The sequence below is a fragment of the Ruditapes philippinarum genome, unplaced genomic scaffold (genome assembly GCF_026571515.1).
Source record: "Ruditapes philippinarum isolate M1 unplaced genomic scaffold, ASM2657151v2 ctg91_1_1_1_1, whole genome shotgun sequence".
NCBI classification, from domain to species: domain Eukaryota; kingdom Metazoa; phylum Mollusca; class Bivalvia; order Venerida; family Veneridae; genus Ruditapes; species Ruditapes philippinarum.
Window position 1 is genome coordinate 130552 of NW_026863704.1, and position 15993 is coordinate 146544.

Genomic DNA, 15993 nt, shown 5'->3' on the forward strand with positions numbered 1-15993 from the left:
TCAAACAAAGGAATATATTTACTTACTTTTATTACTACATGTCATTTTGAACCAGAAAGATATACTGTATGCTTATTATCAAGCAACTTTCTTTTTACAGAAATGGCTGTAAAACACTGTCGTGAAAACGGTACATGGTTTACAAAAGATGGACGTGAATGGACGGATTATACTTCTTGTCTTATGTACAAGGTATTTCTTTCTTTATTTATGTTATTCGGTGACATGAACCATCAAATAATTTCAACATAAATCAATGGCTGCATTACTTTTTTCTTCATTATATCCGTTTATTTTGAGGATTTAACTTTGTTATCTACTAGCTAAAGTACTGTTCTAGTTTTGTTTCGTTTATTTCCAAAAATTTACTTTGCAGCTAGCTAACAAAAAAGATCATTTAGAAGGTTTGACTAAGGTTTATTTTTACTTAATTTGTTTAACATGCGATTTAGACTAAACTTTGATCAAAAAATTGTGTATCATGTCAATCGTGCAAAATAACATAAATACAAACAACTAAACGCTGTCAAGTCAAAAAAGGCTGATAATCGCACAAAAATCGATTGTTAATTTTCATTTGCATACTTTAACGTTTTAAATGACCCAGTGGATCTATGTAATAATTTCAAATTTTATGTGTCTTATGTTTCTATGAGTTTTTGAGCTACTTAAAATATATTTGCAGTAACCTAGCAATTAATAAACTGGCTGTAAATATCTTTACAATTTCCGAGTTAACGAATGTCACTTTTTTCATTAATTAATTAATTCATTAATTCATTCATTTAATCATGGCATTTAAATCATTTTACTTTTAAGTGAGTCAGTCGTTCTCATCGTTGTTCATTTTCAAGGTTTTATAGTAGTATTTGAAAACAAGATAAATAAAATATTGTTAAACCCATGTGTTAATAATGTTACTGAAAACAAAGATTTAATTTAATTTTTTTTATTATTATTATTTTTACAACTGGAAATTAAACACGTGCGTTACTTTTCCTTTCATTAATACGGAGCATTTTGTTCACACTTCAAAAGAATTTGTACATTGCATTTCCAATGTTACTTTTAATTTCGCTAACGTCTCGTGCAATAACCGACTGACAGCTGTGTACTCCTCCGATAAATTGTAATTGTTATAAGAGCACCTGATCTCCAAATTATTTATATGTTATTCAAGAAAATGAAATTGAAGTATATCATGTTTTGTACAAATTTACAGCATACTGTCACTGATTTTACAAATGATTTATACATAAAAGCAGCTAAAACAGCCTGACAAAAAAATGGGCAAATGAATTACCTGATATTACTAAAGAGGCAAATCAATTTACCGTACCGGTATATGGTTGGAACTTCATCTGTTGTATTATTAAGACAAATCATTTTCACTACATATTTCTATCTAAGTATACATTTTAAACACAGTTACGTTAGAAAATGGCAAAACAAGGATGCAAATGTCCTCTTTATGAGCAATAATATAAATAATTAGAATATATTATACCTCATTTGCATACGCCCTTCTATATTTAATATGACGTCATCCGGTCCATAAACCGCATACAGACCGGGGGCGGTCCATAATTCTTATGAAGACCGTTTAAACGTAACTTTCACGACGTGCGAATTTCACGACGACACAAACAGACGATAACTGTCAAAATGGCCAGGCGATTCGCCTTTTTATCAGAGACATAAATTTATTACATGTTGATCAAAAGTCATGATTTGTCTTTAATTTAATTATAAATTTTATTTATACAGTTTGTGAAATTCTTAAAGTCCGGGTTTTTTGCCTAGTAACATTAAATATTTAATTTGATTAACAAAAATGGAATATTAAAAGAAGAGCATGATTTTTTGCTGCATCGCTTGAAAATAATAAAACAAAATCCGACTAGGGTTTGAGATATTTCACACACTGAACAAGTAAAATTATTATTTGAAAGCAAATAATAATAAAATGACAGCACAAAACAAATGGATTAAAGGATTTAGATTCGGTATAATATAACATATAAAACATGGCCTTTCGGGCAAAAGCCCTCAAGCCCACGTTTTATTTGTTAAATAAAGCTGTGTATAAGTATCAAAAATTTACACACCTCCTCTATTGTTTGTGACAGGTCTATATTTTTCGGATAGATCTGTTTAAACAAAAGAAAGTCCGTAATGAGGTCTATCTTTTGCACGTGCACAGGTCTGTTCTAGTCAGACAGACCCGGTCATGAAATACACGTGAAAAATAGACCTGTCTATGCGCAGACAAAGAAAACATGAAATGCAATCAAAAATTAAAACCCTTTTAACTAAGCAATTATTCCAGCATCCCTATATTAAATATTTCAATAAAAATAATAGACAGCATGTTAAAGTTAGGACACATTTAACATTTATTTAATCGCGTCATTTTTTAAAGTTATAGTAATTCTGTCATTAAGTTCTTTATATAACAAAATGGACGCTTTAAGTTCATATCTATGAAACTATATAGCAGAAATCACAGCATACTCATTACGATTTTAAAATGTAAATAAAGTTATTAGTGATTTAGTTTAAAACATTTTATGATGAACGGTCATATTTTATTCTAGAGCACTTTATAATCTGCTATATAAAATATAGTTTCGGTTCATATATTTCACACTTGCCAACAATATGCATATTATGTAAGTCTTTCGTGGTCTGCTGAGTATCCACACATTGCTCTTCGGACAGTTGCCCCCTCGGAAGTTTGCCTCCTTTTTGCAATGGCGGTCATTTGCCCCCTCATATTTTTGGAAGGGCGGACATTTGTTCCCCACTCCCTGTTTTAAAAAAATTATTTTATTGTTGAATTGTTTGCTTCCATAATTCATCGCCTATTGTTGAAATATCATTGTGCTTAAATACACAAAAACTCTCGCGCAAATTTGTGAAAGTCAAAATAGCATCCATAAATAAACAAGCAAATTCGTTGAATTAATATTCCCCGTCGAGTACTGGTTATTACTAACACAACAACTGAAGACATAAGGCTTTATTTATATATTTATCATGGCATAAACAGTAATATTCTTTGTACTTGATAAATATTCAGGGCAATAACTGACCAATAACTCTGTGTTAAATAGTAATCTCCTCTTGGTATTAATGGTTTCCATAAAGTTTAATTGAATTCCAGCCAGTAGTTGCAGAGAATTAGCGCGGAAACGAATATTGTTCTATATGCATACTGCATAACTAATCAAGGGCCATAACTCTAAGTTAAAGTATCTGACCGGAACAAGCTGACAATATGTGCATCTCCTTTTGGTATTGAAGGTTCCCATAAAGTTTTGTTGAATTTTAGCCAGTAGTTGCAGAGAAGTAGTGCGGAAACGATTTTTACCCTATATGCATTCTGCATAACTGATCAAGGGCCATAACTCTGAGTTAAAGTGTCTGACCGGAACAAGGCGACAATATGCGCATCTCCTCTTGGTATTGAAGGTTCCCATAAAGTTTTGTTCAATTCCAGCCGGTAGTTGCAGAGAAGTATCGCGGAAAAGATTTTTACTCTATGTGCATACTGCATAACTAATCAAGGGCCATAACTCTGAGTTAAAGTTACTGACCGGAACAAGGCGACGATATGCGCATCTCCTCTTGATATTGAAGGTTCGTTTCCATAAAGTTTCGTTGAATTCCAGCCAGTAGTTGCAGAGAACTAAACGAAATTCGGACGGACGGACGGACAACGCCAAAACAATATTCCCCCTTCCGATTCCATCGGCGGGGAATAATAAAACTAAAATGTTTCCATTGGCATACTTAAAATCTATATACGAGCTGACAAGTCACAGGTCACAACGGCCAAAAAGGGTGCAAACGTCCGGGAGGGGGGGGGGACTGTCCTAGAATCTGCATTGTTTGATACGAAATACTATGAACATAATTATTCATTCTTTAACATACCTTCTATTACAGATCTATTCACTTTATAATTGACAATTTGCCCCTTTAGTTTTTTTTTTATTTTAAAGGGGAAAGCAACGTATATATTGTATTTAAGCAGAACGTTGATAAAAGCTTACCTGTATATGCGTTGTGTTAAAAATAATATTTGTTCATTTCATCAAATGCTTCAAATCAGCCATTGCTCAAGCCAATATAGTTTTAACGGTGTGTAAGTTGGATATCGGCCTCGTACATCGATCTTTCTGTTTAGGAAAGACCTCGTACTCGGTCGATATCCTATACATATATTATGAAATTGAAAGTAGATAAAGGATGTATTACATAATTAATATCATATCAAGCTTTGTAAAACGACACTGAAATTAGGTTTTAAACTATTAACATTGATATTTTGTTTAGTTTAAAGGTATAGATTTAACGATTTTGTTCCTGGAACCAACCAGTTCTGAGCAATAAGTGTAATGGTTTATGCTTAAGGAAACGACGGCCTGTTCATGATGAGGTTTGGAACCACGCAGTTGGCGATGATTCAATTTATAGTCTTGCACGTTAACATCATGGCCATGTCACAACACTCAATAATTTATTTTATATCTTATCGTTTTACTTAGTGTACATTAGATTTGTATTATATGCTAGTGATTTCATTTCTTACATCATTTTAACAACCGAAGTATGCAAGCATTGGAAAAGGTGCCACTAACGCTGTTTTAAGAGATTTTGAAATACGTATCATCTCATTTGTCATAATATTGTGCTATATGACCCATATTATCAGGCGTTTATATTTGAAACAAGTTAAACAAACCATATCTATTATTTACTTATAAATAAAATATTGAGAAATGTTGTTGAAATAAAATTGGTATTTTTATTTTCCATATTTTAAGTTTATTATAATTTTCACTCTTGTGTTCCCGATAACATGGAAGTCGCCATATGAAACACATCTGCGGCTGTTATTTAATTCAAAGTTTTATCATTTCCTGTTGAAATGATGTATTGCTTAAACCAGTGCTGAGTAGCATGGGCTGATACTTGCTTTTTCATGGTCTGGCTCAATCATACCAAGTCTGCATCATTTTCAACATTTTATCTTTTTGAGCGTTATTTAGGGATTCCTTTTTATTTCTTAGGCTAACAGAAAGTAACATTCAAGTTAACTATATGAGTCTTGTCAAATATGACATGCATTGCTGGAAGCCCTTCATATAATATCTATCAAAAGCAGGAACGATTGGGTCATTGTGTTTTTAGAAAAATAATCCTTCCCTTTTTTACTGATTTTAGGAGCATGTAACTGTAGTTATTCTAACATGTTCCTTTTTCAGGAGATACGTGTCACTATTTACATATCAGTTGGCTGTCAGGTTGCAAGTTTACTACTATTGGTCCCATCTGTCATCATATTCCTCTTATATAAGTAAGTGTTCTTTAATATTCTACAATATAATGCTTATTTACGTTATGATTTGCACAATTTATTATTACAAGAGAACCTCACCGTTGTGGGTTCGTATCCCGCCTTGGACCTCGGACCCTTTAATCTGAGGAAGTCATCCAGTTCGGTCATGGAAGGTCGTTGGAACTACTCTGATGTTTTCCCGTACCTGAAATAATTTACAAAAGGAAACCTGACGTCTTTCTCCATCAAAAATGTTTTAATGTTGTCCTATAGCCATAAGTGTGATTTAAAATCCTACTAATTGTCTAAAATTGTTAGTGTCTTGAACAGTTAACGCATGTATTTCAGGAATTTAACGTATTTGTTTGTGTATTGTTTGATTGGGTTTTATGTCACACTGACACAGTATAGATCATATGGCGACGTTCCAGCTTTACTGGTGGAGAAAGACCTCAGGTGCTCTTCCTGGCATTATTTAAGGCACGAACGGGCACCTGAGTAGAAATACCGACGTTCCATAAGCTAGCTGGATAGCACGAAAGAGAAAAAAGTCCCTGTAAGGGATTCGAACCCACAGCGGTGTGGGGCAAATGGTTTGAAGTCAACTACCTTACCACTCGGCCACGGACGCCCCGTTTGGGTATTGAAAAAACACTTCTTTCAAAGGGTAAATTATTTCTTGAATCTCAAAAAGAAATTCTACAATTTACATTATATTTTCTGGTAAAAAAGACTATAATTTCATGCTGTTTATAAGTGTGAGATACATGGGGTCAGACATGACATGTATATAAATAGCAGATAATAAAACGCTCTATGACTCATCATGTGAGTGTATATACTAAATTACTTATAATTCGATCAACACTTTTTTCGAGTTATTTTATAATACTATGCAAATGATATTGTGTCTATTGTAATCCATACTACTTTAAGTACAATGAGATAACGGTTTGTTTAGAAATAAATTTTGAACAATTCTCCTGAATTTAATACACCACATATTTTTATCTCTTTAAAAATTAAATCGTTCATTAGAATGACTGTTCTGTACAAATAGATTCGTAAGAACATTTTCTTGGTACCGAAACTACCCTGACTGCATTTTTGTCCTTAATTAATACTTTTATTGCATTCCGTGAAATCTTTCTTAAGAATTTAAGACTCTATAGCGCCAACAAAACATTTTCACAATAGTAATTGCAATGCGTTTACAAAAACGTTAATGCTCGTTTGTTATCTATTTTACAGGAATCTAAGACGGCAACACAGAATCCGAATTCATATCAACTTTTTTATTTCATTCATCATATGTAACACACTTGGGCTTATGTGGAATCTCTTTGTAACATACGACAAAATTACCAACCGCCATATGAAAGACACACTGATGCATAGGAATACAGTAAGAAAGAACATATTTTAGAACTGTAGTTAATGAATATTTTGCAAAAAAACTTTACCTTTTCTGTGTCACAAAAATATTTCTAAACTGAACCTGATATATGTACGAATTTTATTGTTATACATGTAGTATCAAAGCCATTAACTTTACTTCACAAAGCATAGCTATATCAAACATCTCCTGTAGCCCGGTCAAATTCTGATACCTAACAATTATTATTTGGAATAAGAGTATATACGGATATGTTCATAACTTTATCTTCTAATTATTATATATTATATAATTGAATTTATCTAATGGATAAATTATCAGATCAAAGTAAATAAGGGTTCGTCTACGATATATATATGTATATGTACAAAACTTTAATATACTATTGCAACTCGTATAAGTTTATGATTTTCATCCCTTCTTCTGTTCTTTTTTCAAAACTAAAACATTGTCACTCGATTAATAGTAAGATTTTACTGTTACTATGCCTAGAAAAATTAACTCGTTATCTACCAAAACATAACACGCATGTTCAATTATAAGCACATAAACTAGTTTGTTTTTTTTCAGGCCACTTGCAAATTGTTGTCTTTCTTGAAGCTGTATTTTGCAAGCACAAACTATTCGTGGATGTTTTGTGAAGGGTTTTATCTTTATCGACTGATAGCAAATGCTTTCTCTCCTCCAAAAAAACTTCTGTTTATATATTTAGCAGGTTGGGGTGAGTAAAATAGTTTTTTCAGTAATACTAGAGAATATTTAAAGCCCATTAGGCCTACAAATGATTTATTTATATTTTTAAAAACCTTTTTATTATTGTTTGATGTCCAGTTAAAGATTACAAAGTGTTACTCATTGACTATATAGTTGAAGCATTTTTTGCGTTTGTCAATTGATACATAAGTACAGTAATACTGATAAAGTATTTTTTGTGAAAGTCTAAATGCAACTTTTTACCATTATCAGAAATTTGTTAACATTCGACATTGTTTACAGCAGATGATGTTTTTTAAAAAATATATTCTTAATATATAATTACCACGTTATAAAGCACACGTTTTCCCATCTACAAAAGTATTGAAATATTTATTTCTAAGACTTAGTGTGCCTTAAAGACTGTGACCTTCTATTTAAGATACACTACTCTCTGAACTTGTTAAGGAAAGATAAAAGGTTTATTTATAGGAACATAAATTGTCTGGAACTGCACGATATTGAAATTATGACATTTGACATGATAAAAGATAGACGCAAGATTTAGGCATGACATTAGGTGAGGATTGCAATAATTAATTGGAAATGGACATTTGATAGCATATACAATGTCTTTGACATTGCAACAAGAAATTGCGATGTATATGATATGTAAATATTGATGTGTGGTATTTTAGTCTACCTCGTAACATATCAACGCATTAGATTAGTATGAGTTAGATATTGAACTGCCACATATAGATGAATTTGATTTTATCATATTTTCTGACATATAGTTTGTATCTGTATGTGTATATTTAAATTCTAGGTATTCCGTTACTATTTTGCGGAGCATACGCAGTAATTAGAGTAGTGTCCGCAAATGAAAGGTTTGCATTGTTTTCTGGTTTTTATTTCAAACTAACTGAGAAACTGTATTAGACAGCAGTATTTTAATGGACACATATTTTAATATATTAGCAAATATAAAACTTATAGTTATTTTGCTGTTGTTTCAATGTGGTATCAGTTGTGAAAAAAAAATCTTGAATAATAACAATATTGTAAATGTCCGAAAATTACCTTAGACGTAACCCCTTTTCTCTATTTCCTAGGTATGTATATATGATAATTAAGTTAGTAATGCATCATTGACATGAACCTGTTGTTGAAAACTGGTAAGATAAATTCATGGTATGTCATTTGTTAAAGCTTCTAATATACTAGTAATCATTTTTAACTGACATTTTGTCAATGCAAAAATAAACACAACAAAATATATATATATATATATTAAAGATATGAAATTAAATTTTCTACATGTTATGTGTATGTTTCATTTATTCCTGTACTAACATGATCATGTTACAGTTGCTGGGCTATCAGTATTGGGGACAAGGAATATATCATATACGCACCAAACTTGGCTTGCCTTACAGTAAGCACTTTTATCTCACCTTTTGTATGATTTATTATAAATGTATACTTGTAAGTTTTCTTGTGAACATACAATCATCTTCGACAAACGAAATACGAAAGTCTGTATATGTATTCAATATTTTATATTCATTTACTACCTTGTGTTATATGTCAAACGTGATGACGAACTTCCTCTTCCTATTGCGTTCGTAAATGTCCGAAACCCACAGAACGTCGGGAAAAACTGAAAGGTGTTTTTATTGGTTGATCTGTTAAATATGCCAGAATAACTATGTCAATCCACCAGAATTGCTGATACATTAGATTAACATCCTCAAATGCATTTTGATTACCCAATGAAATGTAACATGTTTTTTTTTTATAAATAAAGCCTGAGTCATGTTTTGGTTTCAAAATCGATAATCTTCTGTTAGTTAATATCATCTGAAACATAAGAAATTTTAAATGACAAAAAACATGATTTAAGTTTTACTTAATAAATCTTAATTTAAAAAATGTATAGCGTTTCATTTTGATTTTGTACGTATATCGTTATACAGTATTTGAATATGCGTATTGTTTTCTTAGACCTTAAAGTCATGTTGCTGTTAAGATCTTTTTGTTTCTATTTTATTTATCATTCACGTACAGCTTAAGTGTATATTTAAGTGTATAACTAGAGTGTCACTTAATCCGTTACCAAAAAATATTCTGTTGCATTGATTTAACCATTGTTTATTTCAGATCAACATTTTCTTCTTGTGTAGTATTCTTCGAATTTTGTTAACACAACTTCAGGCACACCCAAATGAACCGAGTAATTTCCGGTAACTATATTTTATTTGCAAAACCTATATTTATAAACGCTACATTGGTAAGAAATAACCTTGTCTGGAATAAGCTTAAAATTAAAGATTTTGTGTGCAATTTTTTCATAACAAGCATTTAAATATCAAAATTGTTCGTCGTTCGAAAAATTGTACACGCTCCATGTTTTTGTTTACTAACTGCAAAACATATTAATTAAAATCATCGATATCGAGTTAGCAAATTTATTCGTTTTAGAATAACGTTTTAAATTTAAAGCGTTATCTGATAAGTGCTTTGATTATTTTTTTCATCATAGCGAACAATGGAATGCCTTAAGATCGTTCATACGGCAGGATTAAAATGTTGCAAGCTAAGTTTTAACGTGCATGTTCATTGACGACAGAGCTTATGATCACCTCCTAGCATTCTGAAAGAAGGTATTCCAACTTAAACATGACCCTTTAGAAATAATGCTCATAATCTTTGTTAATTTTTCTTTCATTATTTGTAATTTCAGTCGTGCCTTGAAAGCAACATTTGTTCTTATTCCACTTTTTGGTGTTCAACTGGCCATTACTATATACAGAAAGGAGCCTCTCAATCAAGTGGCTGTACATTACGAGAGATTTACAGAAATAGTTATAAACTCACAGGTATATTCGTGTACTTAATTCGTTTGTTTGACTTGGGTTATTGTTATTGTTTGGGTTATTTTTGACGCCGATTTTCACATCTCTGTGGTCGGTCTACCTTATTGTCTTTTCTGGACAAATAACCACTTATAAATACCATCTTCTCTGCAACAAGTGACCAACCTCTTATCATACATGATTTCTTAATCAGCGATGTAGGACAGGGTACCATAAGACTTAATACCATTAATCTGTTGAGATAAATTTCGCCGGCGAGTTATAAATTTTACGACATGCTCAACACCACACACTAAATAGATAATTATAAACTTAAATAAGTTCAAAGAATACAAACTTTAAGCAACACCAGGGGTCAATTCCAGCAGGTGAGGTGGTTTGACTACTTGTGTTGCTTAAAGTTTGTTACACCCGAAGATAGTCAAAATCATCTTTCATGATTCGGCACTATATCACTTAAATTTTGTTCGTGCGCCCTAAAACCAAAAAAAGTATTAAATAAATAATAATTATCGCATTTGAAGATATAACAATTATTTTTTATTTTAATTTTTATAGTTGTCATTCAGCACATTAAACATTTTTAAAATTGTCGGTTTCTCATTTAAAGTTTTATTTTCCTTGGCTATTGCTAAAAAATTCTGGAAACAAAGTGATCCCTCGGAAGCATTAATCACAACAAAATAACATAAGAATTGCAGACTCGGTGTCATTGAGACATACATGCTGACTAAGTCTTTACAATGTTATTATCTAACGAAAGCCCATCTTTCTTTCAGGGACTTATTGTTGCACTGATATTCTGTTTTTTCAATGGAGAGGTAAAATGTTCTCATCTTTTAAAAGCATATTTCTTACAACATGTTTTTCCATTCAAAACATATGTCGACCCTCTTTGCTCTGGGTCCGAATCCCGCGAGAGACTTTTCATTCTTTTGTGTGAGGCAGTTTGCTTACGGAAGGTCGGCAGTTCTACTTAGCTGCTCAAACGTGTCGAAGGGGCACCTGAGATCTTTATTCACCAATTAAGCTTGAAAAATTCGAAACGGCCTGTTGGTGTGCATGAAAATCTATTACACAAATGAAACAAAAATTACTGATTTGCTTTAAACAAGATCAATTGATTTTACGTCCATAAACATATACAGTCGATCAAATATTCAAATGCAATGGTGAAAATGTTTACATGAATAGCTCAAAGAATATTTCATAGATTCATATTTTGTGTGGCTAAGTTCAATGCAATTATAACAAATGATACAGAATATGGATATATACATGTATTGATGTTAACACGTTCACAGTGCATTAAGTTATGTAGAAACATATTCTAATTTAAGTGTCATATTTTACAGGTTGCAACACAAATCATGAGATCCATTAGACGCTACCATATGGAAAGACATTCTAGTTCAAAACGGTTGAATGCCACATTGAGTCTTCACTTTAATAACTCAGTTGGACAAAGAACAGAAATTACTAATTCTAGGAAAGATAGTTTAGAACCTTGTTTAAGTGATGGGCTAAGTCCTTCAACGCCCCATTCCCGTGAATCCCAGCCACTGTAAACGTCTGCAGTTAATACGTCTATCAGAATGTTTAAATCGAAATTCTTGTACTCTGTATTTCAAACGTTTTTTAAAGATATATTGCCCCTACGTTTTCAAATTGTCTTAATGAGGTATTATTAAACGTGTGTGCGTCAGATACTGTTATAGTTTTCTTTCCGTAATCAACAAAATTATCTACAATGTTGGTGCTATTATCTTGCATTAATTCCCTACCCCGAAAGTACCAACAATTTCAGTTAACCCTTTTTTGTTATTTTTCCCCAAAAGGGAAAGTTCTTTTGATTTATTTTTCGAATTGGATATATCTGTAAGCATACACGTTTGTGTCAAAAAAGTGATGCAAAAAAGTGATGTTCACGAAAACTTTGCCATCGTTGACTGATATCATAACATCATTTAAGTTTTAATTTTGTTATCAAATGACATCACTAATTTGAAACGTAACATTTTAATATATAATCGACATTGCAACTTCTCCATACAGTTCTGTCTTGATGTCTGATCTTAAAATATTTAGGCTTTCATTTTGTCTTTTTCTTCATATTTTCTTAAAACAACATCAATATAAAAAACTCACTTATCCGTAAGAACGTCAACTGGCGAATACACTTTGAAAAATGCACTTCACATGATTGGTTACGACTTTTCTTGGAATTTGATATATCGTGTGTTGACGTAGAATTTTATTTCTATTGTTAATTATAATATTGACATACTTACATTCGTCCAAAAATATTATCTAGCTTGCTAACAATTGCCTAGACTAATATATGTCTGAAAAAATGACAACGAATGTAAGATCCAATATTTTACCCTTTGTTCATGTGTATTTTAATCAAACTTCGACCAAAAAACTAACAGATAGGGTCAGGCATGAGGGCAAGAAGACTCTATGAGACTAAGAGTAAATGACATTTAGCAATTCGTATAACTTTGTATAACCAGCTTTACAAATTTAAAACTTACTCTTGATCTTTACATCAACGATTGATTTTGCTATTTGATTTTTCCCAGTTTAAAAAATATTTCTTTGAATCAACGTCTAATTTTAATGAAACTGCTCCAATAGGCATAGCGTTTCACGTTTTTGTTTATGCATATGAACCTAAATTAATGTCTGAATTAATGAAGTAGTGTATGATTAAACATGTATGTCTAGTCGACTGTATTACAATAAAATATTTTTGTACGATACTGTTGTTTGCTGCCATGTATTTTTTTATTGATGGAAAACAATTCTATTTTCTATTTTAAATCTTTGTTTTCTTTTTGTTTAAATATGACTACTTTGTAAATTGTTTTATTTATTGTTAAGGTAACATACACTGTATATAGATTTTATTGTTGTATGTCATTCCCGTTTTGGTAAAGTAACTTTGCCATATGAATTTTAATAAAATAAAATTTCTTTATTATTATTTTGTTATGTACATTCAGTCACGAATCAAATTAAATGTGCTGCCATCATTCATTTCCTGAAGGAAATATCCAATTAGATTTTTGTATCTGGAACCCCTCGCCGATAAATCATAATAATGTCGGAGCTCATACAGATTGACAGTAGTTCTAACAAGTGAGTTTAGATTTAAACTAAAACAAAAGGAATGAGTAACGAATGTACTTATTAGACATCAAACGGCAAATAAAGTTTATGTCCGTAAAAATTTTATGGGAAAAATATGTTTGACAATCAGGAGCAATTTAATAATGCAAATTGATGTACTATTACATCTTATTCAGAGATATCGTCAATTAGTAAACATTTGTCAATTGTTTTCTACAAAATAAACACGCATGTTTGTATGATTATTTAAGTTTTGTACCATAAGTAGACCGAAATATCGTTACGGTTGTGTAATCCATTCCATGTCCTTATCCGAAGATTGACGAATCGGAAAGTTGCGACTTAGATTTCCGACGTCATTATGACGTTCATAAGCTCTCATTTAATCAGATACTGCACTTGTTAGTTTGAAATGTGAAACTGTCGCGATATTGCTTGTAAAAGAGATAAGAGGTTTGCCATTACTCTTTGTCAAATAAACAAACAATTGAGTGTCAGATTTAATGTCTTATTATTTGTTGAATACTCTTCGTGGTTTGGAGATAGCGATAGTGTGTTAAAGAAATAGTTTTATCCAGATAATAATAGTAATAGGGCCTAATACAAACACGTTAAAGAATACTTTTACTTGAAAGAAAATACGCCTGTCATTTCAACAAGAGTAACTAAATAAATAAGCCTAAACTATGCACATATAAGAAGACAATTCAAACTACTGTTTAAACAATCGATTCAGTCATCTTAAGAACTTGTTTGATTTAGATATAGAGGATATTTATTTGTTTTGCATAGTGAACACCAAACGGATGGCGTGAGCATACATACAAAACAAACAAAATGTAATGCTTTTCTTAAATATTTTAAGTAATTGTGACTGATTTTTCCGTGTATGTTGTCGTGACGTTACCATCTTTATGTTGAAAAACAATATTCTGGTTTAGTTTTCGAATATTGTTACATTTTTAACATGCTGTTTGCCAACTTTAATTTGCTTCCTGTTGTCATTCGCAATTTACTTACAACGGAATGCATTTCTTATGAAATTTCAATTCATTTTTTATTTATTTATTAAATCTGTATTCAAATATAGTTCGGTTACAGTTAAAATAAAATCTTGACAGTTTTGCTTATAGTAATCTACAAGTACAAATATAAGTTTGTACAAAACAAATCAAAAATTGTTATGACCAAAATCAGGCTTTTTATTTTAAGCAATACAAATTAAATTAAAACTTTTTAATTAATTTTCTATAAATACCTCCACATCAAAGTGTATTTTCTCAGTCCAAATATTAGGTACTAAGCACAGGGTTTTCAACCTCAGTGTGTCTGGTGTGCGGTATTTTCTTACGTGATTTAAAAGCCATTCAAATACAATGTATGTACAACATATCGTAAATACTATGTTAACTTACAATCGTAACAATAAAACAGCATATTAATTGATATATGACAGACAGGAAACATGTTTTTTGCTCTTTTATTTCTCTCTAGGTGGTCATTATTATGTTGATACAAAAGAGAATCGTCTAGACAAAGTGATACGGCTTGAATTATATTAAAATTAACATATAATGACTAATTACTGTTTTTAAAATACACGTATAGTTTCCACCAGTGAACGAATCATATATTCATTGTACCTTTATTTCCTGCATTAAAAATATCTTCTTTTTTTTAAAATGTATCTTTGGATTTATCTAGTATATGAACCTTGTTCATGCATTACTGCATTACTGCGGTAGGACCTTGGAACATATAGCTACATTATTAAAATATATTCAGCTATTTGTGTTTCATTCTGCATTTTTCTTATGTAGCGGTTTGCCTGCCCGTGCTCTGCCTTGTGCCCTGTCCTGTTTTTGTTTGGGGTCTTCCTGGGTTCCTCGCCACTGACTCTTGTTACTGGGTCGGATGGGGGCTGCGTTCATTGAACACCGCCTTTCCTTGTTGATCTTGTTTATCATATTTAACTACCAAAGCGGAAAAATGAAGATCAACACCGTAACCAAAATTTACTAAGTATTTTTTCTAAAAATTTTAATGACCGATTAATAAGCATAAATAAGATAGTATCTACTAAAACATATGCAATAATCAATTATTATACATATTTTATGCGACTTTACATTTAGTTAGCTTTTATCAGGAAAAAATGGACATTAGACAAGAAATAAAAATGTTGGTTTATATTCAAATTCACGTACATCGTCTAGCCTTAAGACTCAAATTATCTTGACATTTTTCAGTTCTTACAGATTATATAACTTGTGTATCTTCATTTTTGTTAAGATATTAAGCATTGAATATATATTTACGACACCTCATTTATTCCATATTGAACATACATGGCATGGCTTTATACGGTCGAGCTTTCCGGCAGCTGATCTCAAGACAGAGAAAGAGAGAGATCATCGGTTATGTCATCCAGGGGTCAGATGTTTGATGCTCTGGCGTTGCATAATTTCTCCATGACAACTGATTTCGACATGATTGTGTCTCATCATTCAGAAAGCATTTGTAATTTGCGGCCGGTCACCTGT

At 31.5% G+C, this 15993-nt stretch overlaps 1 protein-coding gene across 3 annotated transcripts in view; it reads left to right on the forward strand.

Moving 5' to 3' along the window:
- LOC132723085 (calcitonin gene-related peptide type 1 receptor-like) overlaps positions 1 to 12113 on the forward strand; it is a 130159-nt gene extending 118046 nt beyond the window's left edge. For 2 of the 3 annotated variants that reach the window (XM_060707748.1, XM_060707749.1), the window contains 10 exons: positions 101 to 192; positions 5274 to 5365; positions 6599 to 6752; positions 7314 to 7464; positions 8266 to 8326; positions 8808 to 8874; positions 9600 to 9682; positions 10183 to 10318; positions 11095 to 11136; positions 11671 to 12113. In XM_060707748.1, the coding sequence (XP_060563731.1) occupies positions 101 to 192; positions 5274 to 5365; positions 6599 to 6752; positions 7314 to 7464; positions 8266 to 8326; positions 8808 to 8874; positions 9600 to 9682; positions 10183 to 10318; positions 11095 to 11136; positions 11671 to 11883 (1091 nt within the window). In that variant the 3' untranslated portion in view covers positions 11884 to 12113. The remainder of the gene's footprint in view (positions 1 to 100; positions 193 to 5273; positions 5366 to 6598; positions 6753 to 7313; positions 7465 to 8265; positions 8327 to 8807; positions 8875 to 9599; positions 9683 to 10182; positions 10319 to 11094; positions 11137 to 11670) is intronic. The other variant, XM_060707750.1, reaches the window with a different exon arrangement.
- Positions 12114 to 15993: the final 3880 nt, after the last annotated feature.